This window comes from Ixodes scapularis, unplaced genomic scaffold, assembly GCF_016920785.2.
Source record: "Ixodes scapularis isolate PalLabHiFi unplaced genomic scaffold, ASM1692078v2 PGA_scaffold10__122_contigs__length_95168666, whole genome shotgun sequence".
NCBI classification, from domain to species: domain Eukaryota; kingdom Metazoa; phylum Arthropoda; class Arachnida; order Ixodida; family Ixodidae; genus Ixodes; species Ixodes scapularis.
In genome coordinates, this window is record NW_024609836.1 from 67,681,043 (window position 1) to 67,703,946 (window position 22,904).

Sequence of the window (22,904 nt, forward strand, 5' to 3'; positions counted from 1 at the left end):
GGGCAAGCCAGACCCCCCCCCCCCTCCCCCCAGGGCTAAGGGGCGGTTCCCTTGGTCGCTGCCGGCCAGTGTTTGCCCTACTCAATGGCGTACAAACTTGTGTTTGCCCTCACTCTGAGAACTGAGGGGCGAACGCCCCCCTTGCCGCCCCCTCCCCTCCCCCGTTGGTATGCCCATGCATAGCAGTTTCTAAGTTTGTTCTTCAATACCAATGTATGGGATTCGACAACCAATGTGCCACCAGCAGTGGTTGACACTGAGCACCCACGGCACAAATTGTTTTGACACAAACACAAAAAGGAGAAGATTTATTATTCATTCATCATTTGACTAGACCACAGGATGTGGCCAGGAGCTTGTTCATTCCGTGTACGAGGCCTCAGAAAAACAAAGGCACGCAAGACATCACTGCTGCTCGCCCAGAGCCTACGAGGCTATTTGGCCCCGAAATGCTTCTCCACAACTGAGTCTGCAGACTTATACATATTCCCTATGACGACCTGAAAGAATAAAATGAAACAAATTGTCAATGCTGCAATGGTCCCCATTTTCTCAGATTTTGACAGTGGTACCGGGATGATGCGAGTACACGGCAGAGTTATTAGTACTTACTAAAAACATGTTTTTATATTATTTATTGTAATCAGTTAGTACAGTGATTTTCAGCTAATGATGTTTCGCGGACCCCTTGTGGATCGGCGGATATCATGGAGGGCCCAGTTCGTGGTGAGGGGAAGGGAAAGTATAGGTTAATCATGATAGTGCTTTAGTAAATGGATATAACTAAGGGCTAGTGTGAAGTAGACTTCTCTTACTGACATATACATGAGAAAATGCCCCCAAAAATTGGAACGTTTGATTTTAATCTGAAAAAAGACAACTTTTGTTTCCAGGTTTGACTGATGAGGCTGGGTTTCACGGAACCCTAGAATGGCCTTTGCGGACCCCCATTTCAGAACCACTGAGTTTATACGTCTTGGCAGTACTAATAATGAAATAATTTCCTCGCTTTTTTTATCAATATAGAATAATCAGGACAGTAACTCCATCCATTCCTCAGGTAAAGTGCTCATGATTGAGATACTGCTTGTTGTCTGGTTAACTAGTAATTTTGTTCTCCAACATTTAAAGAGGCAGTGCAACAATGTTAGGAATTCGGTCAAATAATTGTGAGAGTTGTTCCCTGTCAAGTCTGGATTAAAGAACTGGAAACCAATTTTGCCTGCGCACATTAGTTCTTTTGAAAAAGATTTTCAAACAATTGATGCTTTGGGTACCTCCCAACCACTCTCAACCCTTACACCGTCTTTTGAGGCCTGTGTGCAGTGACATAAACCAAGTAAAATTAAAAACTGCAAATTCTTTCAAAGCTAAAATTGTTGCACTACCCTTTCAAAAAAAGAAATTGACCCATCAAGCACTACTTATGTGAGATTGTAAAATTTTCTTATGTTAAAAAGCTCTAATAAGGAAATAATGTTGCAGGTAAAAATGCTTTCTTTTTTCGTTTTTTTTTTCCTTCCGTGCATGTATACTTTCTAAAATCTTCCAGCTGTTTGGGGACAACATAAAGCATGGACTGATGAATCAATCGAACATTCATTTATTATTTTATTAGTGAATTAGTTGATTGGCATTTATCCTGCCCCAACATTAGAGGGCCAGAAAATATGATGCATTCGTGATATTGAAAGGGAATCTCAAGTGTTAGGCAAAATGACATCACAGTTTCAGAAGCAAGTGTGCCTGCATAGTACACAAGCAATGAAGACAAAGTGGTCACCAGCCGTCTGCCGCTACAAGTGGTTTTCGGGCTTTCCATGACACACTGCAGCTACCAAAATATTAGGGCACAGGCACCAAGCCGTACCTGACACAAACCGAGTCTTTCGTTTTGTACCCTGTATACAAGCTGCCAGAAGAGCAGCGCATGATTAATTAGTTCTAAATTAGTACCAGATGCCTGGGAAGAAAGTTCACAGCGAGTTTCTCGCCACAAAAACAAACTATGCAATGCTGATTGTTCAGTCCCCACCCAGATGTAGTAGTGCTAGCAAACAAGACCAGTTGCCAAAGTTTCAGAGCTTGCCATTATATGATTGAAAATTTAAAAACATTGTTTCTGAAGTTTTCAATGAATGAAAAAATTGGGCCCGTTCGCAGTAGCTGACGCCATTCATCTCCACGTATCCGGGGGCTTTGTCGGCCACCGTTTAGACATTAAAAATTTCGGAAAAAAGCATACAACTTTTTAATCGGATAACAGCAAGCTCTGTAACTTTGCCATCTGGTCCAGACCGCTAGCACTACACTTGGGCAGTGACGAAAACGTTCGACGATGCATAGTTCATTTCAGCTAAGGGGAAAACGCTCTAATCTTTTTTTCCAAGATGCCCGGTAGCTTGGACAAGAGCTGCCAAGGTGCCTTGCCTGTCTTTTGATGATCTCGAGGTTCTTGAGGCCCTCCTGGAACAGTTCGTTGATCTCGGTCTTGTCCTGCACAGCCTTGTGCTCCTTGAAGAGATCCCGGACGCGCCGTAGTGCGTGAGACCTGCACCCGCAGAACAAAGGACAGCTTAGTCCACAAGACACTTTTCAAAAGTGCACACCATCTACTAGCTGTGCCAATCATCCGAGACTGCTATTGTTTGGGCACAAACTCTGAGCACTTATTGGACATGAGGGCTGCGTCAGCATTGGGCGTGACCTTGGCTCATATAAAGAACGAGTGTGGTTTCGGTATTCGGCGAAAACTGTGATCCAATCACATGCTTCATGCCCATGAAATGGCGACCGCTGATGTTGCTCAATGTGTTTTTGAGAAAGCTCTATTCTCAAGTGACATGTCTAAACTGGCTTGTTGGGGTTAATCGATTACGGCTTCAAGCAGTACACGTCGGTTCCCATGTGGTCAGCCCAACGAGCTTGAGTAAACTTAGAGGGGTAAACCAGCGGCCAAAAATGGCGCCCCCTTGGTTGCTGCCATCTTGTCTGTTTGCCACATTAGTCATCACTCGACATTAAGGTGGCTGCACCCAGAGATGGGCCAGATCAGATTGGCCAGATCACGGTCAGTAGATGGGCCATCTGGGGTTGTGCTCGAATCTTACTCAAATGGATCCCAGTTATTCCGGTAAATCAAGTCCTGTGACAAGACAGATACCGCACTGCTGGATGCAGGTAGGTTTTCGAACGCAACGGGTACAAGACCTTTACCCAAGAGTAAGATAGAGCCAATTTTGGAACACGGCACCCTGGATAGGGATTGAGCCGAGCGAGCAGGTGTGAGCTGGCCTAGCGCGGCTGGCGCGGCGACGGCGGTGCGAGTCGCATTGAACCGCAATGATTGTGTTGTGGGAGAATGGTAAAGTTCCATGTGTGCCCCGTTTCGCTAGGCAGATGATGAGCAAATAGGATCGGGTATGCACGTATCGCACAAGATCTGACCAGGTAGGGGCACCGATCTGGGAGGATCGATCGTATATGTGAAACATTGCGTGGATCCGATCCGAGAAGGAATGCTTGAAAGCTCTCACACATTCCTTCTCGGCTTCCACTCGTAGATACTCTATATGTCCTGCGTATCTTTCTTTAAGAGCCATGAACATTCCGATGGTTGAGTGCAGCAAGAATGCAAGACTTTCATGCGAGATATCCACGAAATGTCTGACACATACGATCGATTCTCTCGGCAGCAGCTCGAGAAGCTACTGCCGAGAGAATCGAAGATAAGACATGTGTTACAGGATGCTAAGGTGGTCCACTATTCTCAAAAATTCCAAATGACACTGCCTGCACGGTCTTCAACAAGGTAACCTACAACGAAAGTGTGTATTGTCCTTTTATACAGCAGTGTGGTAAATTTTAATGTTCTAGGCCACACCTAAAGATAAAGAATACCAGTTCATTCCGCTGCGACGTCATGTGATCAATGTTGACAAGGGCGTCCTTATTGGACAGGGGCATGTTGACGTTCTGGTGGGATTTAGGGTGACACAGAATTTCTTCAGAGGTCAAAGTCTTTTCGCATCCCTGGCCAGAAAGACAGGATGTCAGGGAAGGAACCGAGGTCAGTCCTCGATGGAATGTTTTTTTGAGTAAATTGAAGACTCCTCGTCCGAAACCACCACCTTCAAGGCAAAGTGGCCTACGGGAAAGTAATTTCTGGACCAAAAACTTCCACTTCAAACTTCAAGCTCCATCTCAGTTGGCATCTCAAACAAATGTGACAAATCTATTGCAGTATCAGTATTTCTGTATTTATATTTCTGCCCTCCCTAATTGTATTCCTTTATTTGTATTTCCAAAGACGTTTGCCTTTATTTAAAAAGTATTTCCGATACATACATTTTTACAAATATATTTTAGTATCAGTACTTTACCTGCTTTAGTGTATCCCAGTATTTGTATTTTCAAATACATTGTTAAGTATCTCTGCCCAACCCTGTCGCCATCCAGGCGGCCGTGTTCCAAAATTTCCTCTAGCTCGCTTTTGGGTAAAAGTCTTGTACCCGTTGCATTCGAAAACCTACCCGCGTCCAGCATTGCTGTATCTGTCTTGTCACGTGCTTGATCCGCTGGAATAACTCGGATTTATTTGAGTAAGATTGGAACACAACCCCAGATGGCCCATCTGCCGACCGCGACCTGGCCAATCAGATTTGGCCAGGGATGGGCAGTATTTCAAATACAAGTATTTAAAACACGTATTTCAAATACTTTGTGTATTTTGCATTTGTATTTAATTACAAATTGGGTAATGTATTTGACGTGTGTATTTAAATACTAAAGCGTGAGTATTTCAAATACAATTGTAATTAAGTACAATTTTGCGGGCGAAAATACATCCCTCAAATTTATTGTCACTGTCCAGAGCAGGAAGAAAACTATGTTCCGCACCGATTGCAGTGTCTCCCAATCAAGCACAAGCGTTTAGTGACTTTTTGATTACGGTGCTAGTCTAAGGCAAGAATAGTGACGAAATCAACGTTCACAGGCAGCCTAGCTAAATAAGTGCCTGTGACAACTTGTGATGCTTTCCAGCCTGATTTCCATCCATATTTTTGCCTTATAAATGAATAAAGGGCAAACGCCAACCAATCCCTAAAAAATCGTAGGGTCCCAACGTTTCGGTGCCGGCTCGGCACCTTCTTCAGGGGGGCTATTTAAAGGAGAAGCAGCTTCTTTCTTTTCTTCTGCGGTGAATGTAACGCAGTATCTTTTTTTTTTTTTTTTTTTTTTTTTTTTTTTTTTACGGTGGTTAGTTTTTTAACTAGGTGCGGTACCTTCGTTTTCTTCGAAGTTGGTTATTTACAAACGAGGATCAGCATCTTCGTTTTCCTCTATGGTAGGGGCCTGTTTCTTTGGTGTTTTCTCTAAGTGTCGTAGTCCACTGACGTATGCTGAGGGCAAGGTGCCGGAGGATCGATTAATATTTCCTGGTGTGGTCTGTATGCGCCATGACTCAATAAAGAGTCGTTGCCGCCAGTTGGTTTCTACATCCAGGATTCGGGTATTTTCAAAGTCGATGCGGTGGTCATTGTCCTCGCAGTGTTCCGCAACAGCGCTACGCTCTCGATCGAATTTCCGTACGTCATTCTTATGTTGGCGGACTCTTTCCTTGAGGTTTTTTGTTTCGCCGACATATGAAGCGGAACACTCAGCACAGGGAATCTGGTACACAATGCCTTGTGCTTTTTCTCTCGCTGGACGGTCTTTCGGATGAGGCATTAGGCGCCCAAGTGTCAAAACAGGTTTGTGAGCCACCTGAATACCTTCTTTGGCCAGCGTACGATCCAGAGTTTCGCTAGTTCCCTTTATATAAGGTACACAGACGCGGATGTTAGGGCGGGACTGCGTGCTATTCTGTGGGTGCTCAAGACTGCGACCAAGACGACGGGCAACACGGCTGATGAAGCTGTTGGTGTAGCCATTCTTTTTGAGGTCGGCGATGACAGCCTGTTCTTCACTTTCTTTATCTTTCTTTGAGGAGCAGATGTTCCGAGCTCTGGACAACAGGGTCGCAACTACCGACGCCTTGTGACTCGAAGGGTGGTATGAGTCAAACCGAAGGTAACGTCCAGTGTGGGTCGGCTTCCTGTATACAGTGAACTTCATGTCTTCACCTACTCGCTTGACAAGCACGTCCAGAAACGGCAAGGTGCCGTTTTTTTCAAGCTCTAATGTAAACTGGATGGCCGGCTCGATGGAGTTGAGGTGAGCTAAAAAGTTGTCCACCTCTGATGTTTTTAGGATACAAAAGCAATCATCGACGTACCGTAGGAACACTTTGGGGCTAGCCGGAAACGAGTGCAGCGCCCTTTGTTCGATTGCTTCCATCGTCAGGTTTGCCGTAGTGACCAAAATAGAAGCTCCCATTGCGGTTCCGCTGGTCTGGCTGAAGAACTCTCCTTGGTAGCTGAAGTAGGTGCTGTGAAGGCAGAATTCAAGGAGGCAGCATATTTCATCCACGCTAAGGCAGGTTCTTTCGTTCAGGTCTTTCTCCTTTTCGAGAGCGTTCCTGGCTGTGGCTACAGCCAGGGGCACTGGAACGCTTGTGAACAGTGAAATTACATCGAATGACACTAGACTGTCCTCGGTGGTGACCTTGAGTTCTGAAACGAGCTCCACGAAATGACCGGCGTTTCATACGTTAGTTGGCGTTCTTCCGACGAGAGGGGAAAGGGTGCGATGGAGGTAGTTGGATAGCGCCCGAAGCGGTGACGTTGTAAAATCCACGATAGGCCGGAGGGGAACATTTGGCTTGTGGATCTTAGGGAGTCCATAGAGCCCAGGAGCAGAACCATTTCGGCATATGAGCCGTAGGTAAAGGTTCTTTGATTCTGGATGTTTTTTGAAAATTCCCGCCAGAAGTTTGTTCAGATTTGTCTGAACTTGTGTGGTGGGGTCCTTTTTGAGTTTCTGATAAGCCAACTGGTCTTCCCGATCTAGGACAACCGTCGAGTTACCCTTGTCCGCCGGAAATGGTTCTGCTCCTGGGTTCTATGGACTCCCATTCTACCATTCTACCCATTCTACCAACTGGTAGAAACCAACTGGCGGCAACGACTCTTTATTGAGTCATGGCGCATACAGACCACACCAGGAAATATTAATCGATCCTGCGGCACCTTGCCCTCAGCATACGTCAGTGGACTACGACACTTAGAGAAAACACCAAAGAAACAGGCCCCTACCAATGAGGAAAACGAAGATGCTGATCCTCGTTTGTAAATAACCAACTTCGAAGAAAACGAAGGTACCGCACCTGGTTTAAAAACTAACCACCGTAAAAAAAAAAAAAAAAAAAAAAAAAAAACCCGATGATACTGCGCTACATTCACCGCAGCAGAAAAGAAAGAAGCTGCTTCTCCTTTAAATAGCCTCCCTGAAGAAGGTGCCGAGCCGGCACCGAAACGTTGGGACCCTACGATTTTTTAGGGATTGGTTGGCGTTTGCCCTTTATTCATTTATAACATTTAACCCAACCAGGCAGACGTCTGCCGAAATGTTCACCTTCAAATATTTTTGCCTGGAACATTCTAAATGCGCGGGTCGTCCAGATTTTCGTAAGTGGTGTGAGTTGCAACAATAAAAAATTATCTAGCTAGTGCTGCGCGTTTTGGTCGTCTCAGTTCTTTGTTGGTCTATACCAAATGTAATCTACAAAAAAAGCTGCTTGAAGCTCTGCACTTGTTTCACCTATTACGTCCAAGCTGATTACATTTTTTTGTGATTATATTTCTATAACATTACTAGAGTCTCGCACACTAACTCCCGAGTGTGCGATGCAAAATTAAAATGAGATACCCAGAAACCTGTTGCAGTTGCCCTGAAGTCGCTGACGCAAATTTTGAGGAATGTATTTGGAAAAGTATTTGAAGGAGACCAAATACATTTGGTTGTATTTGTATGTTGTACTTAAATGCTTTTTTGGAAATGTAATTAGATTTGTAATTAAATATGTTTTTGACGAAGTATTTTGTATTTGTATTTCGATACATATTTGCATGTATTTTGCCCATCCCTAGATCTGGCCTACCTATGGGTGCAGCCATGTTAATGCCACGTGATCACTAATGCGACAAACAGGCAAGATGACAGCAATCCTTGGTTTACAAAATAGTGCATGCCGCCTATCGCGCAATGCCGGAAACTTAGACATTTCGGGTGCGAGGCTGGAAGGTGGTTGGAATACAACTAGGCTTTGCAATGTATGGTTTGGCTTGATACATGTGGGGCGTAAAGCTGGTGCACGCAGTCTATTCCAAGCGTTACCTCGAGACCCAGATTGAATAGTGTGGAAAATTCCCTCCAGGAGCGTATGAAAACGCCATACCCGTGACAAAATGTGCACTGCAGATCTATCGGTGCTCGTTCGGCTGCCATGGTGAGCCGTCCATGTTCCTTCCCCTCACGGCAGCTATCCAAGCCCGTCTTAGCAGGATACAGCCTGGCAGACGGAAATCTAAAAAAACTTGGCGTTCCTCGCTTCCGCGCCTCTGTCGCAGCCTAGGAATAGCCGGCATGCTTATTTGTTTTCCAACCAAACGGGACGCTAGCAACACGCTCTGCTCGCGCATGGGCAGCAGCTTTTTTGAAAATTGTGGATGGGGGGGGGGGGGGGGGGCATTTCTGCTGCAGGCCGTGGGTTCCGGTTTACTGCTCTAAGGTAAAAAGGGTTCTTATTGCATGACTTCTCGCTTTTTCACGCTCCAGTGATCAATGGAAGCCAAAAGAATACTCAAGCTCATTGGGTCAACCAAATGAATTGCATACTGCATAAGCCCCACAGATAGACCCTTATCAAGTATTTCTGTTATTTCGTGTCCTTTTCACGATTCGACTTGGCAGGTGCTCTCAATGTGCGACGAGATTGGAAGCGTGCAAGTGCCACGGAAAGTATGAATGTGCACCTGGTGAGTACTATGTAACATTGCTACATAATGCCGACAGTTGGGTTTGCAGTAGAATTTCCTTTATTTCTTTATTCTCGGTTTGAGAGCGGAAAATTATTGTGTAAAAGACAGCGTGTGCAGGCGCTCCGACAGGTCAACATACACTGCGAGGGAAACAAATACGGAGCCAGTTATTATCAAAAGATTATCTTCAGGTGTCCTTGGCTAATATTTCATTAAAAGTGAAATGTAAAAATTAAAATAAAACTAAACTAGAGAAAACTTATGCACCATGACCCGTACACAAATACAATCAAACTTACAATTCAATTCTTTTCTATTAAAAAAAAAAAAAAAAAACTTGTGAAGTGTGGTGTATTTGCACTTGGAAGCTTTTATTCGGAAATATTTCCCCGTTTCTATTTTATTATAGGTGATGTGTGAGCATCCAGACGAGAATAAACGCACATATTAGTTGCCGGAAACACTCCCCGTTGTCCAGTGGAGAAACCGAAAGCTATCACCAAGCAACAAAGAGCACGCAATTTCGGAAGTGTTAGAAATTCGCCGCCTTTTTAATAACTAAACACAGGGGCGATAATAGCTGTTCCGATATTTAATACCTCTGATCCTGCCCACAAGTACCAGATTGGAACGAGCTCGTGGCATGACGCAAAACAACATATTGCGTAACCAACTGCGCAAGGGTCCAACCAGTCCAACTTCCCGCACTGCGACGATGTGTTCGCCGATCAGTTTCTTTATAACGCTCCCGCTTGCCTGTACATGAACAGGTGCGGTTCCCAGGAACGACTGTAAGAAGTGTAAATGTAACTCGCCTGTAAATGTAGCTCTTGAAGTGCCCCGATTCCCGCATCAGCTGCTTGTACAGGCTCAAAACTTCTCTCCGGGAGGCCGCCATGTTTAAACTATCATCGTCATCACCCGCCGCCAAAATATCAACAAATACAGTAGTTATGTGACTTATTGTACTTCACGCTGTCAGAATTATTAGTGAATAACTATGATATTAAATACATATTTCCACATATATAAATGTCACAAATGCAAGTTGAATTGGGTTTCGACTTGCGCTCTCTCTAGCCAGTAACTGAAGACATATTAAATTAGCACTTTTTGATTGTTTGATAATTTCGGTAGTTAAAATTTACACATACACATGTATACTATACTTATTTATAAAAAAATTATATAGAATAAATCAATGAAAAGGAGGAGAACGCGCAACTTAATCCAAAAAATTACTCGAAAAGTCATGTGATTCCAAGTGTCATCGCTATCACCTTTGTTTTGGTTCCGGTTGTAAATAGCCGCACAGCCAAGCACTACGCCCCGAGATCATGCCGGTTCGCGAGTTTGCTCGTTGTCGACGCTTATTCGCGCTAAAATGTTGCAATCACGGCCGCAGGTCGCCCTTCTCAACCAACATGAACGTCGAGGGTCCCCAGGCGCGCGGGGACACCGTCATGGTCGACGGAAAGTCGTACGAAACGGACGACCAGACGAACGTCACTAGCCGCATCCTGGGCCACACCGAGCGCAAGCTGCACCTCCAGAAATGCCACCCGATCCAGTTGCTCAAGCGGAGAATCGCCGAATTTTTCACGAAGAACTACGTGAACCGAAGGGGCAACCCCAACTTCTCGGTGTACGACAGACTGAGTCCCGTGGTGACGCTGGAACAGAACTTCGACAGTCTCCTCGTTCCCAAGTCGCACCCGTCTCGTTGCAAGAGCGACAGCTACTACGTGAACGGCTCGCACATGCTCCGCGCCCACACGTCGGCTCATCAGGTCGATCTGGTCAGGTCGGGACTGGACGCTTTCCTCGTCGCCGGCGACGTTTACAGGAGGGACCAGATCGACAGGCATCACTACCCCGTCTTCCATCAGATGGAGGGCGTGCGGCTGTTCTCGGCTGATCAGGTAGTCCGGATAGTAATGGTGTGCATGTGTAATCTGTCGCGGGTTAAAAATAGCGGGACAAGGTCCCCCCACAAAGCCCTCCGTCCTTTCCACTTCGGAGGGGGGAACGCTGGAGAGGAGGAAACAAAACGATAAATCTTGACGAACAGAGACCATTTTGGGAGAAGGTTGTCCTGCTATTCTAACCCTGTAACAGCCTATAGCTCGTGAGAGTTGCGATAACGCCTCGCAGGAGTGTTTTTTTCAAAAGCAGCGTGGAGCTCCGGAGCCACGGGCTTCCTGTTCGAGTCTCTTGTGCTTTGTTTTGTCCTTGCATAGCCATTCAGAGGAATGTAGGGGCGATGACATTGATGGTCTCGTTTGGGGTCATTGGAAATTTGCAGAGAATGTGAACTTTGGAACTACGGCATGTCGAATTCAACAGCTGGAGGAGAGCTTTGCGCTCTGGCAATCTCCCACTCCATACTCCGAATTCCTCGGTGCCCGAAAAAACGCCCTCATACGGGACCACCTGTTATTAAAGGGACATTGAATTCCCACAACTAACAGCATTTTAAGTGCCTTGATAGGACAGTTATGTCACAAATAACAGCTTGCCTAAAAAGAAAAAAAAAAAAAAAACGAATTGCAAGACTCATTGGATATATTCCGGAACATGCTTCCGTTTCGTTGTCAATGTCTGAAAATAGATGCCTGTTTCAATTTCGATATTGCTGCTCACTCAAAATAAGTCTCGAGATATAAATATGCTGAAACCTTATTTTTAGTGTAAGTTTAATAGGGGGATCGGTGGCCGAGTGGGCTAGCGCACACCACCTCGGAGCACGTGGAGCGAAAGCTCGCGCTGCAGAACCCAAAGATCCTGGGTTCAACCCCCACCCCTGCCCGTTTCGATCTGGATGAGCATTGTACTGATGTGCGGTCGTGTATCACTAATGCGTGATGTTTTGTTAAAGACCCCAGGTTAGCGGTTGTACAGCACTGGCTAAATTGCTTATCTACAGCTGAGACACCAGACGTTCACTCAGGCATACTAACTTCCGGCTGTATAAACATACACACAACAATTTGTTTTTGTAAATCTAATTTGACATACGTGTCACCATCGAGGTGCATAAAAAATCATTTTTGAAGAGTTCTGAATTTCTTTAGGTGGATTAGTTAGGCATGTCGTACATCTATAGATACCCCATAATAGCTATTCAAAGTAGCAAACGAATTGAGGTAAGACTACGGAGTAGGCAACCCGCACCCGCTTTCCGTTTCCGAGCTGTTGCTAAAACTAGAATGGCGGGAGGCAGTCTCTAAAGCAGGCGTCTCATACACGCGGCCCGCGACTCGCTGAGACGAGTCCTGCAGGCGACCAGCTACGAGTTCCAGTTCCCATGTCTAAAGTGCTAGAAATGGCATGCGCCATAGTGATCTCATCTCGTCGAATCATTTTTGCTCGAAAAGTAGCTCTGCTCTTCTAACGTATTCACATAGTTCATAAGTATCTGCATTCATGGTTTCATTTTATTTTTTGCTTCCCAGCTTTTTGTAATGTTCAACATTTCCGCTACTTGGCTGAAAGCGCCAGCTATTCGTTGAAGGATGCATCTCTGCTGCGCGAACTCTCAATCAGCAGGAGCAACTGGCAAAGATAAAGCTACGAGCTCGGCACTCTCCCCTCAAAAAAATATCCCCATAAGAAGACAAGTATTGAATGAATAAACAGGTATTTGTTCAGGGTGTTATAATAAAAAAACGTCAGAAAAGCAAGGAGTGTCAAATTCACTGATTGTTTTTTGGGGACACGCTCAGCTTCATTAACGAGAATGACAATGGACTTTGTCACTTGTTCTATTAAAAAGGCCTGCACGTTGGCGGGGTGGTGTCATTTTAATTCTTGTTATTACATCAGGTCAGTGCCGAATGCAATCATATAAACAAACCAAACCTAAAGATGTCACTGGCGAAACTGAATTTACAAAAAGCACAGAGCATGAGGTCTCTTCTTTTAAAATATTTTAACCCCCCCCCCCCCCCCCTCTCGTCTGACGTTGGCCCTTGGCCTTTCCAGTGTGAGCTATCTGGCCTCCACACTCAAATGAGTTTGAGACCACTGCTCTAAAGCGCCGCGCGAAGAACAAATTCTAACTCCAGTATCTTTCGTTTCGCCCGCAGCTGTTCGAAGGCAGGGGGGCGGCGAGGGATGGCCTGGAGCTGTTCGAAGACGGCAGCCGGGACGAGATCAAGCAGGGGCTCCACACGATGGAGACGGCCAAGCTCCTGGAGCACAGCCTGAAGACCTGTCTTCAAGGCCTGGCCAAGCAGCTCTTTGGGCCCGGTGAGGGTTTTCGACTTGAAGCGCTTTCGGTACGTCCCGTCTTTGCCGATCTACGACCGACCACCGGGATTGCAACGACGTAAGACGTCGCATAAGACAGTCATCGTAGCTGGGTGGGTCGTTGAACGCACCGGTAAAAAACACGCCCCTGGCACCGTTGCTTTTCGGGGCTGCAGCACGGCGCAGACCGACCGCTCCTCGAATCGTGGCCTGCCTCGCACGTGCGCAGAGACGGAGACCCGCTGGGTTCCCACGACGTTCCCCTTCACGCACCCGTCCTGGGAGCTAGAGGCTAGGTTCCAGGGGGACTGGCTGGAACTGCTTGGCTGCGGCATCATGGAACAGGAGATCCTCTACAACGGTGAGCGGTCAGACACGTTGCGGCAACCTTAACTTCGCGGAACATTTCCGAAAGTTGCACTGGCTAGATCGTGCAGACGACGACCGGTGAGTGCAGAATGTCTTGGGAATGAGCTGGGCACATGCTATGTGTGTGTAATGTCACAACGTCACATGGCAGCATGGTGCCATGCCGTTATGAGACATTGTGGTGTCGCACTACGTCACAATGTAAGATGTTACGGTTTTAAAACATTCTGGCGGGCTAGTTGGTTACACATAATTAAATTACAAATAGCGCTAGGACGAGGACAGACGAAGAAGTGGACAGGACAGGCGCTAACTCACAACTGACGGTTTTATATACAACGTTAAAGAAGAAGGTGAAGGAAGTGTCTGGTGTTGAAAAAAGAAGAAAAAACCGTGGGAGACAAATTGAGAATAAAAATATTGGATAAAAATTGATAGAAAAAAAGTTAATAGAAAAAAAGTGATCGTCCAAAGGCCGCCGATCAGTGCCTCGTACAGCTTATTTACCTTTTTACATCCAACAGGCACCACAGCCAAAGCTATACCGGCGCGAGCGCATAGACCCACCCGGTGCACCACCTCACGCGCTCACGTGCAAGCGTGATTATGTATAGTGGTTCAAGTACTGAACCTCTTTGTCCGTCAACGCCAAGGATGGTGCGGAGACGCATTTTTCTCCATTGGCTTGTATGGTCTGTGCTTCATAGATTTCCCTGTTCCTCTTTTCTTTAAAACGTCCGATCACTTTTGTGTTTGAAAGCAAAGGTGTGCAGGAGCAATCTCGCACATGCATGGCTAAATGTCCAGAAGGTGTTGACTGCAGGGTCAGGGCATGTTCTCTCAGTCGTGTGTTTATGCAACGTCCAGTCCACTGCAGTCTGTTCCACTGCAGTCTCCTTCGATGGAAATTCCTACTTACAGAAGAGAGGAATCTGCATAGGTTCCTGCGTTGCACCTGTTTTATGCGACGTTTATCTGTCACATTGTGATCGGGCTATTGCTAAGAATATATCAACCAACCAAGTCTCGCGTATCTTTCGATATGTCGACGATTACCTGGTTCTCCTCCCTTTTCGTCCCGATGAATGTGACAGTCACCCTATCGACAGTGTGCGTGCCACATTTCTGGAACAGGCTGAACAGCTCAACTTTACCATTGAGGTGCCAACGGACGGCATCCTACAGTTTTTAGAACTGCAGATTACTTTTAACAAGAACCAGACCTGCTGGATGTACCACCCACGTTCTAAAAAACGGCTATTGCGCTATGACTCATCCCATTCCAAACTTGTAAAGCGAGGCATAGTGTCTAATTGCTTAAGCATGGCGCTAAACAAGTCATGTGAGCACAGAGCAAAATCAAGCTTCGAATTACAAGTGACTCGTTTGAAAGCTTCGGGGTACCCCTTTCCGGTACTGACTGACATCGCTGAGAAGTTATTGACAACGAACAAAAGAAGAGAAAAAATAAAAGAGAAGAGACGCCGTCCGGCTGTGGTGCCTTACATCCACAAGATTTCGCACAACATGAAGAAGATAGCCTCCACGTTTGAAGTCCAAGTGGTCCTATCGGCACCGGATAAATTAAAACGAATGTGCCCAAAAATCAACAATGTCAAGCAACAACATCATGAATGCAACATAAACCACAAGCACCAGTATGTCGACTGCAACAGCGGAGTGGTGTATGAAATCCCTTTCACATGTGGGAAAGTGTATATAGGACAGACTGGACGTTGCATAAACACACGACTGAGAGAACATGCCCTGACCCTGCAGTCAACACCTTCTGGACATTTAGCCATGCATGTGCGAGATTGCTCCTGCACACCTTTGCTTTCAAACACAAAAGTGATCGGACGTTTTAAAGAAAGGAGGAACAGGGAAATCTATGAAGCACAGACCATACAAGCCAATGGAGAAAAATGCGTCTCCGCACCATCCTTGGCGTTGACGGACAAAGAGGTTCAGTACTTGAACCACTATACATAATCACGCTTGCACGTGAGCGCGTGAGGTGGTGCACCGGGTGGGTCTATGCGCTCGCGCCGGTATAGCTTTGGCTGTGGTGCCTGTTGGATGTAAAAAGGTAAATAAGCTGTACGAGGCACTGATCGGCGGCCTTTGGACGATCACTTTTTTTCTATTAACTTTTTTTCTATTAATTTTTATCCAATATTTTTATTCTCAATTTGTCTCCCACGGTTTTTTCTTCTTTTTTCAACACCAGACACTTCCTTCACCTTCTTCTTTAACGTTGTATATAAAACCGTCAGTTGTGAGTTAGCGCCTGTCCTGTCCACTTCTTCGTCTGTCCTCGTCCTAGCGCTATTTGTAATTTAAAGATGTTACGGTTCTTTACAACAGTTCTTCACGATTGTTTTTATGAAGGTTTTCTTGTAGAATTTGGCAGCATTGGGTCAAGTACATCTAGGAAGTACTGTATTTACACGATTGTAAGTCGACCCCCCACATTGCACAACAGCAAAAAAAAAAAAAAAAAATTTGTAGATGCGCATTTTACTGAGAACACATGAGAACGGCAAAGTATCTGTTTCGGAAGCCGGGCCTCCAACACGCGATCTATGCCTTCTAGCGTGCTTTGGCTGTGCATACACGCGCGAGGTGCATGAGATGCCCAGGCGTTACCGAAACTAGGAAGTTCACGCTGCAGGCGGGACAACTGAAGCTGCTCTTTGTCGTTCTCACTCCGTCCGGGACTAGACTACGACTCGTCCGCACTGGTGCTGTCAGTCCCGTCATCATCACTGCCACTCTCTCGAAGCACGTCGTTGGAGTCGTCCAACGAAATCTCGCACTTCGCAAATGACAGGATCAACCGCATCTTCCGCGCTTGCTCGACGATCGCGTTGGACGTCCCGGGTAGGGACCGATTGCACACTTTTGCGACGTACATTGCAAGCCTGACCTCCAACTCCGGAAGGCACCCCCACCTATCCAGACTTTGGCCCATGGAAGCCTCTTTGTTTGCTGTCACAGTTTAATATCCCACGCCCCTGCAGACTCCATTGGAGCATCACCTGCTCCGACGGGTTGAACTTGCGTCCAACAGCGCAATTGTTGGTTGCTTCCAAGTGAAGAATGGCCATAAACGAGCACTGAAAACCTAAACTGTCCGGATCATCCGTGTCAATACAAAATAAACGCAGTTAGTGCTCCAGCATGATCTCGTCACTCAATCAAACGATGTGCGACCGTGAATCGTGCGAAAAACTGCGAAGAGAAGCCGTGGGGTGAATGAGCTGGGAAGCTGTTCCAGCGGCCTCTGGAGTGGCTCTTACAAGAATTGCCGTCACCCCCCCTGAGTCGGGCGCACCGTGTGCTGTTCACCGCCATATATTCGGGTTAATTTGTGAATCACTATCAATACTCGTTTGTGCAAATAAAAAAAGATAATTAATCTGTAAAATGAGCACACAGAATAGTGCAAGGCTGGAGGTACAGCCGGCTGAACTCGTAACAAGCCGAGGTGTTCGTGATATCGCGATTGTTTTTTTTACCGATGGTGGAATGCTTTGGTTCGATTATAAGTCGACCCCCCCACTTCAGATTTTCAAAAATTGAAAAAAGGGTCGACCTAAATTCATTTAAATACGGTACTTGGTACAGTATACCTGAAGTAAAGTGCAATAAATACCATGTACATTCATTGTAAAGCACAAGTACTTTTCAACACAATCATTCATGACGCCCTTTTATTTCCCTATACAGTGTTTCTTTCAAAACGTATGCATTGCCCCGGGTTTAATCGGGGGTGCATTAGTTATTTTCGGAAATGGTGGTGAATATTGGATAAAGTTAAGTGGTTGCAAAGTAGTTGTTTTACGCTCGCTGACAAACTACTTAACAGAATCAACTTAAAAGGCACTTAGTTGTGTTGGTCTTATGACAACCATTACTTCACTCAGAGAAATGACCAACTGTTGTCTCAAAAGACAATAGCGTGTTTTCACATGACGGTACACCATTTTTTGTTAGAGGTTGACTAAGCATCATTCATGATACAAATCTAATGAGGCCAAATTGGGGAATGTACTTTGAAGTCGGGAAATGTACTTTCCTCAGAAAGTACCAGAAAAGGTACTTTAAGTACAAGTACATGCTCAGAGAGTGTACTTCAAGTGAAGTATAAGTTTTCTTAACCTACTTAAAGTAATACTTGAAATACAATGTACTTACAATACTTAAGCCGAATTCCAACACTGGAATTCGGCTGATAAAACACATTCTGTGTTAAGAAACCCCAAACTTCCACTCAGTGACGCAGTCAATAGACCCCTGTAAAGAAATATTCATCTTACGGACTGTCTCGGTAGAAGGCTCTGCTGGAAGTCGCTGGAGAGCCGCGCGTGATGTAGCGACGTTTTTCTCCCTCTTGCCTAAAACTGCCATGACCCGTCTGTGCTACTTGAAATTTGTAGGGCTTCGGCAACCCGTTGGCACCACCCTTTGGTAAAATAGCATTTAGCAGACACTCTCATCAAAGGATGCCGTCCCAAATTGCTGCTTTTTGCACTTTGGGCCGGATGTCAGAAGACTGGGTATTATACCGTTTGTACTCACTTCGAAGCTATTGTAACAAGAAAAAGGCACAAGACAAAGCAGAGTTTGTGGAAGATTTCGCGACACTCCCATCAAGACTGGGCTTTAAAAGTATGGCCGTCACGCTCTTTCTCAACCTGAACTCTCAGCGTTGCAGAACGAAAAGCACTGATTAATGGGAGCCAACTGCCTAACTTTGCTGAGCACTTCGGCTGCTGCATCTTTCGAGCTATTGCGAGGTCAGAAACCTTGCGTATGGCGCAAATCTTTCGGTTGCTCCTTCCCGCAGCTGGAGCGGAGCAGAAAGTGGGCTGGGCGTTTGGGCTGGGCCTCGAGAGGATTGCCATGACCCTGTACAAGATCCCGGACATCCGGGCCTTTTGGAGCACAGACCCGGGCTTTCTGTCCCAGTTTGAGCACGACGACCCCTACAAGCCCGTCTCTTTCAAGGTGAGGTTGGAAGTCCTTGGAGCATAGGTACGGCACCCGGAATGCCTCTCCGATCCGCATGTTCTCTTTATCGGCACGGTCGAAGAGCAGCTAAAAAAAAAAGGATGATACAGAGAATAAGCAAAACGGAGTACGAGCTCCACTCTTTTATCACGTCTGTCAACAACCGACCAGCCTGTCAGTCCGCTATATTAACCTCAATTGGAAGTGGCATCCCTATCTTTGCCAGATGACGTCACAAGTGTGTCACATTGTCGTTGGCCACGATCCTGGCGACGTCGCAGCAGCAGTGGTAGATGTGGCAGACGGCAGTTCCTCTGCAGGTCGCTCTCCAGCTCGACAGTCTACGAAAGCTTTGGGACCCTGCAACAATGGCGGCACTCGCATTCGCTCACACTTTTTGCCGGGACTTCTAGCACAAACCGCCAGGATTGCGACGTCCGACGGCGTGACACAGCGGCTTCTATGACGTCATTTCTCTCCACTTTGGGGCCACTTTTCACGGATGGGAGGAATAGGACACTAAACAGTAAGCACACCAGTCGGAGAAGCATTTCACAAGCTCTATCACTATGCATCGCTTCACAACAATTTTTTTAAAACACCACCCATTATTTTTCCACGTCGTGATCATTCATTCAAAGTAGCGCGCATCACATGCCACTCATCTAGTTACGCATGAGCATTCATACCACGGACCATAATCGACTGGAACAACCTACAGACTCACATTGCAACTGAACTAGATATGTCTAACTTTCAAGAGCTTGTGCGTAGTTATACTAATACTTAAGGTTCTTTTTATTCCTTGTTCTCATATTGTCTTTTGTATAATTTGTGTTTTATCTGTGTACTATATATTTGCTTGCCGCCCCCACCCTATGTAATACCCTCATACAAAGGGCCGTTAGGGGTATTTTTTTTTTTATAAATTCCAGCGCTGCCGTAGTACAGGGGACACACAACCGCTCCTTATAGCCTCCACCATGACCCCCACTCAGTCGGTTTTCACCCCAGTATACTTTCTTTTCCACTGTAGGCATCACTTATTATAGCGGAGGGGAACAAACTTTTAAGAGACTCAATAGTCTGAAAGGTTAAACTTGTCAGTCCATCTTCCGAGGCTTATTTAGAAGAGTTTGAACATCTCTTGCTTGTGCATTTTTTTCTGGCTTTTTCACATTGAGTGGGTGGTGGAAAGTGGGTTTAAAAAAGGTTCGGTAGGACGTGGTTATTAATTTATTTTTGGTATGCCACCAGCATTCAGGTTGAATGCTAGGGAATGATAATGAATAATACTGCAAGAATGGTAAGTGAGAGAAGAAGAAAGGCAGCCACTCACCAGAAAAGTACTTCAGAAGTGCATGACTAAAACAGCTAACGTTTCTGAGTTGACAGTAGTTTCAGGATTCTCGTTCCAGCCATCCATAAATATTTGGGAAAAAGGATTCCTCGAACGATACTGTTCTATGCATCGGTTAAACAACCATTAATGATGTTCGTTTGTGTAAACCTCGCTTCATTAATCAATGTATCAGGACAAAGGACCAACTTCAGATTTCCATATACAACTTTTTGAAGAAACTTTTTAATACCCTAGTTACACTAGCGCTCTTAAATATCATTAAGCCAATGACTCTTGACTCAATCGCGATCGGCCAGTATTACACGGCGGCAGCAACTGTCATTGAGCCGCTAATGATCATTGAGTTCAACTGAGCTGGCCTACCTCAGTTAACTGATGGGGGTTCGTCCCCATAGAGCTAAAGATGGCGATGTCCGCCGCATTGCCGAAGCACTTCCTATTGCAGAAGATTTGGGGAGGTATTGAGAAAGTATCGTAGCAGTAAATATTGCCGGAAGAGGTATGATTTGGGACCAGAACTGCTGCTAGAACAATCACGGCATGTCAGGGGAAGCCAACGTACACTAGCCAAAGCTCGACGAGGGCAGCCATTGTGATGCTGGTGTAAATAGGACCTTCCTTATGTTTCTCTTGCTTGAATTCATGTAAAACATTCTGATTATCGTTTCTTCACTCTAAAAATGAAACCAAGTTCATTTTATTTTGTTTTGAATGTTTATAATGAATGAAAAGTGTGCATATAATTCATTTGGATTACTTTTTAAGAAAAGGTAATGCAACATCAGTTTTGGTTTCGTTTTGATTTCAACTGTGTCCCGTGACGCGCATCTCAACTGGGTTTGTTAGTCCTATGTGCCGTGCAACACCAGACAACTTAGTTGAGCTCAATGACAGTTGGGAGATGCCAACGATCATTGAATTAATGACAGTTGAGAGCGCTAGTGTAACTAGGGTTTAAGCCACTCTATTCACTGCCAAGTGCTTAGTCATGCTATCCTAATGTGGCGTCTGATTACGAAATTGTTGACAAAAAGCTACACCTAGAGCCATTAGAAGGCTACTCTCAGAAGAGTTTAGCTAGAGGCGCTCAATAGGCTACGCTTCAGAGTAACAACACTCCAGCCATTTTCGTGCCTAAAACCATGGTTGCCAGATGTCCGAAGCTTCATCTGAAATCGTGGGAAATGCGTTTCCGTTTTCCAGAAAGGTTGACACAGCTTGCGCGTACCGAGATACAAGAACGTCGCCCTAGCTTCCCTACACCATATATGAAGCTCATGAAGTTACATTTTCCAATGATAACTGTTGTGAATTGCACCCGTTCTGCACTAAGCACCAAAATGGCGGCACCCACAATCTAGTCGAGAATTTGGTTGCCGATACTGTAAGTCTAACTGCACCGATTGTGCCTCTAGGAGCTCCTCGACGTGTTGCTTTCCCACCACTCATGCAGGTCTTGAGCAGCCACCCGCCCTGCCTGGCAGACATGTCTTTCTGGGTTCCGACCAATTTCGCGCCCAACGACTTCTTCGACCTGGTGCGCTCCGTGGGGGGCGACCTGGTGGAGCGAGTGGAGCCCGTAGACGTGTTCACACACCCCAAGACGCGACGCACCAGCCACTGCTTCAGAGTTGTGTACAGGCACATGGAGCGCGTCATGACGCAGGAAGAGGCCAATGTCATCCATCAGGAGGTGGGGAAGAGGGCAGAGGAACGACTGGGGGTTGAACTAAGAATCAAATGAAGGGTGAGGTGTCAAATTGCTCTAGTGGGAACGGTAGTAAATCTCTTTAGCAAACTTAAATACTGGTATTATTTGCCTCCTTCTGTTCACTTTGTTGGTTGATTGATTTTTATATATATCACGTTTGCCATTCGGTAGCCTTTCACCTCCATTGATGTCGCATCATTGTGTCAAATAACGTCATTTTGTTTAACAGAAAAATTTTCCGAGAAATTTAGCAGACAAGTTTTCTAACCATCTATCTTCATGAAACATACCTGTGATTCGCTGACATGAACTCTCCCTACATTAGTGCAACACATTTTGCAACGCCAGTTGCACTTTTCTAAGCAGCTCCCGTTGTGCAGGGGTATAGAGCATCGAACAGCTAAAAGTGAGTTTTGTGGTTTGATGCCTGCCAAGCGACAACAGTGATTTCTGCAAGAACAGCTGCTCGTGTTGTGTTTTTGTTACATTTCATGATGTTCTAGACCTAAGGTCCATGCACGCATTTGTAGTGTTGTGCGAATGTTCGAAGTTTCTAATAGTAGTTTGTAATAAAGAAAGGTTCATTGGTGGATCCTTAAAGAATGCGTTAGCAGGACCCTTGGGAACCGCCACACACGCCACACACGGACCCCTTCACATTTCTGTTTTGGCCTTCTCTTTTGCTTTCTCTATTTTTCGCTGCCTCTTTTTGCCTTTGTTACGGGGCCAGTGCTAGCCTTTCCCAAAGGGGAGTGTGTGTGGAAGGGTGATGCTAACACATTTCCTAAGAATCGACCAATGGATCCTCCTTTATTTATTTTTTTTCGGCCATGCGGGCTCGATAAGCCCGCTTCGCCCCAGCCTCGGCCGCACCAGGGCCCGCGTCGGCTTGCCGCTTCTTGCGCCGCATTTTGTTCAACTGACCTTGGCGCTGCTTTCATTCTTCTGTCTCATTCGTCTGCAAGTTCAGACTCACCCCTGCATCCGCGCGCTCATTGGCTTCCACCCCGTGACGTCGCCTCCATCTCGCCTTTGTCATTAACTACTCTCCTCCTCTCTATGCCGTGCGCTTTCCTTTTCACTGTTTTGTCCGCAGACGTACGCGGTTAGCTTTTCCCTATGGTGTGGGTGCTAATGCATTAATAATACGCTATTCGGTATTGGCTTCGAGGGGAACAGCAATATTGATACTTTTCGAAGTGTTGATCGCGGCGGGTTAGCCCCGTTGAGGGCGCTTCTCGCCAAGCTTTGGTGCACTGCAGAAAAGCAATGC

General features: G+C 45.9%; 2 protein-coding genes across 2 annotated transcripts; one reads left to right on the plus strand and one right to left on the minus strand.

Moving 5' to 3' along the window:
- Window positions 1-279: 279 nt before the first annotated feature.
- On the minus strand, window positions 280-9,856 carry LOC8038340 (LYR motif-containing protein 4B). The gene is made up of 3 exons (XM_002412524.5): window positions 9,737-9,856; window positions 2,431-2,551; window positions 280-500 (listed from the first exon to the last, which is right to left on the minus strand). Exons 1-3 carry the CDS (start codon window positions 9,817-9,819, stop codon window positions 435-437), a joined length of 270 nt encoding a protein of 89 aa, XP_002412569.3. The 5' UTR covers window positions 9,820-9,856; the 3' UTR covers window positions 280-434.
- Window positions 9,857-10,220: 364 nt separating this feature from the next.
- Window positions 10,221-21,718, plus strand: LOC121834821 (phenylalanine--tRNA ligase, mitochondrial-like). Its single transcript, XM_042288648.1, has 5 exons — window positions 10,221-10,843; window positions 13,010-13,172; window positions 13,402-13,533; window positions 18,394-18,554; window positions 21,374-21,718. Exons 1-5 carry the CDS (start codon window positions 10,259-10,261, stop codon window positions 21,662-21,664), a joined length of 1,332 nt encoding a protein of 443 aa, XP_042144582.1. The 5' UTR covers window positions 10,221-10,258; the 3' UTR covers window positions 21,665-21,718.
- The last annotated feature ends 1,186 nt before the right edge of the window (window positions 21,719-22,904 follow it).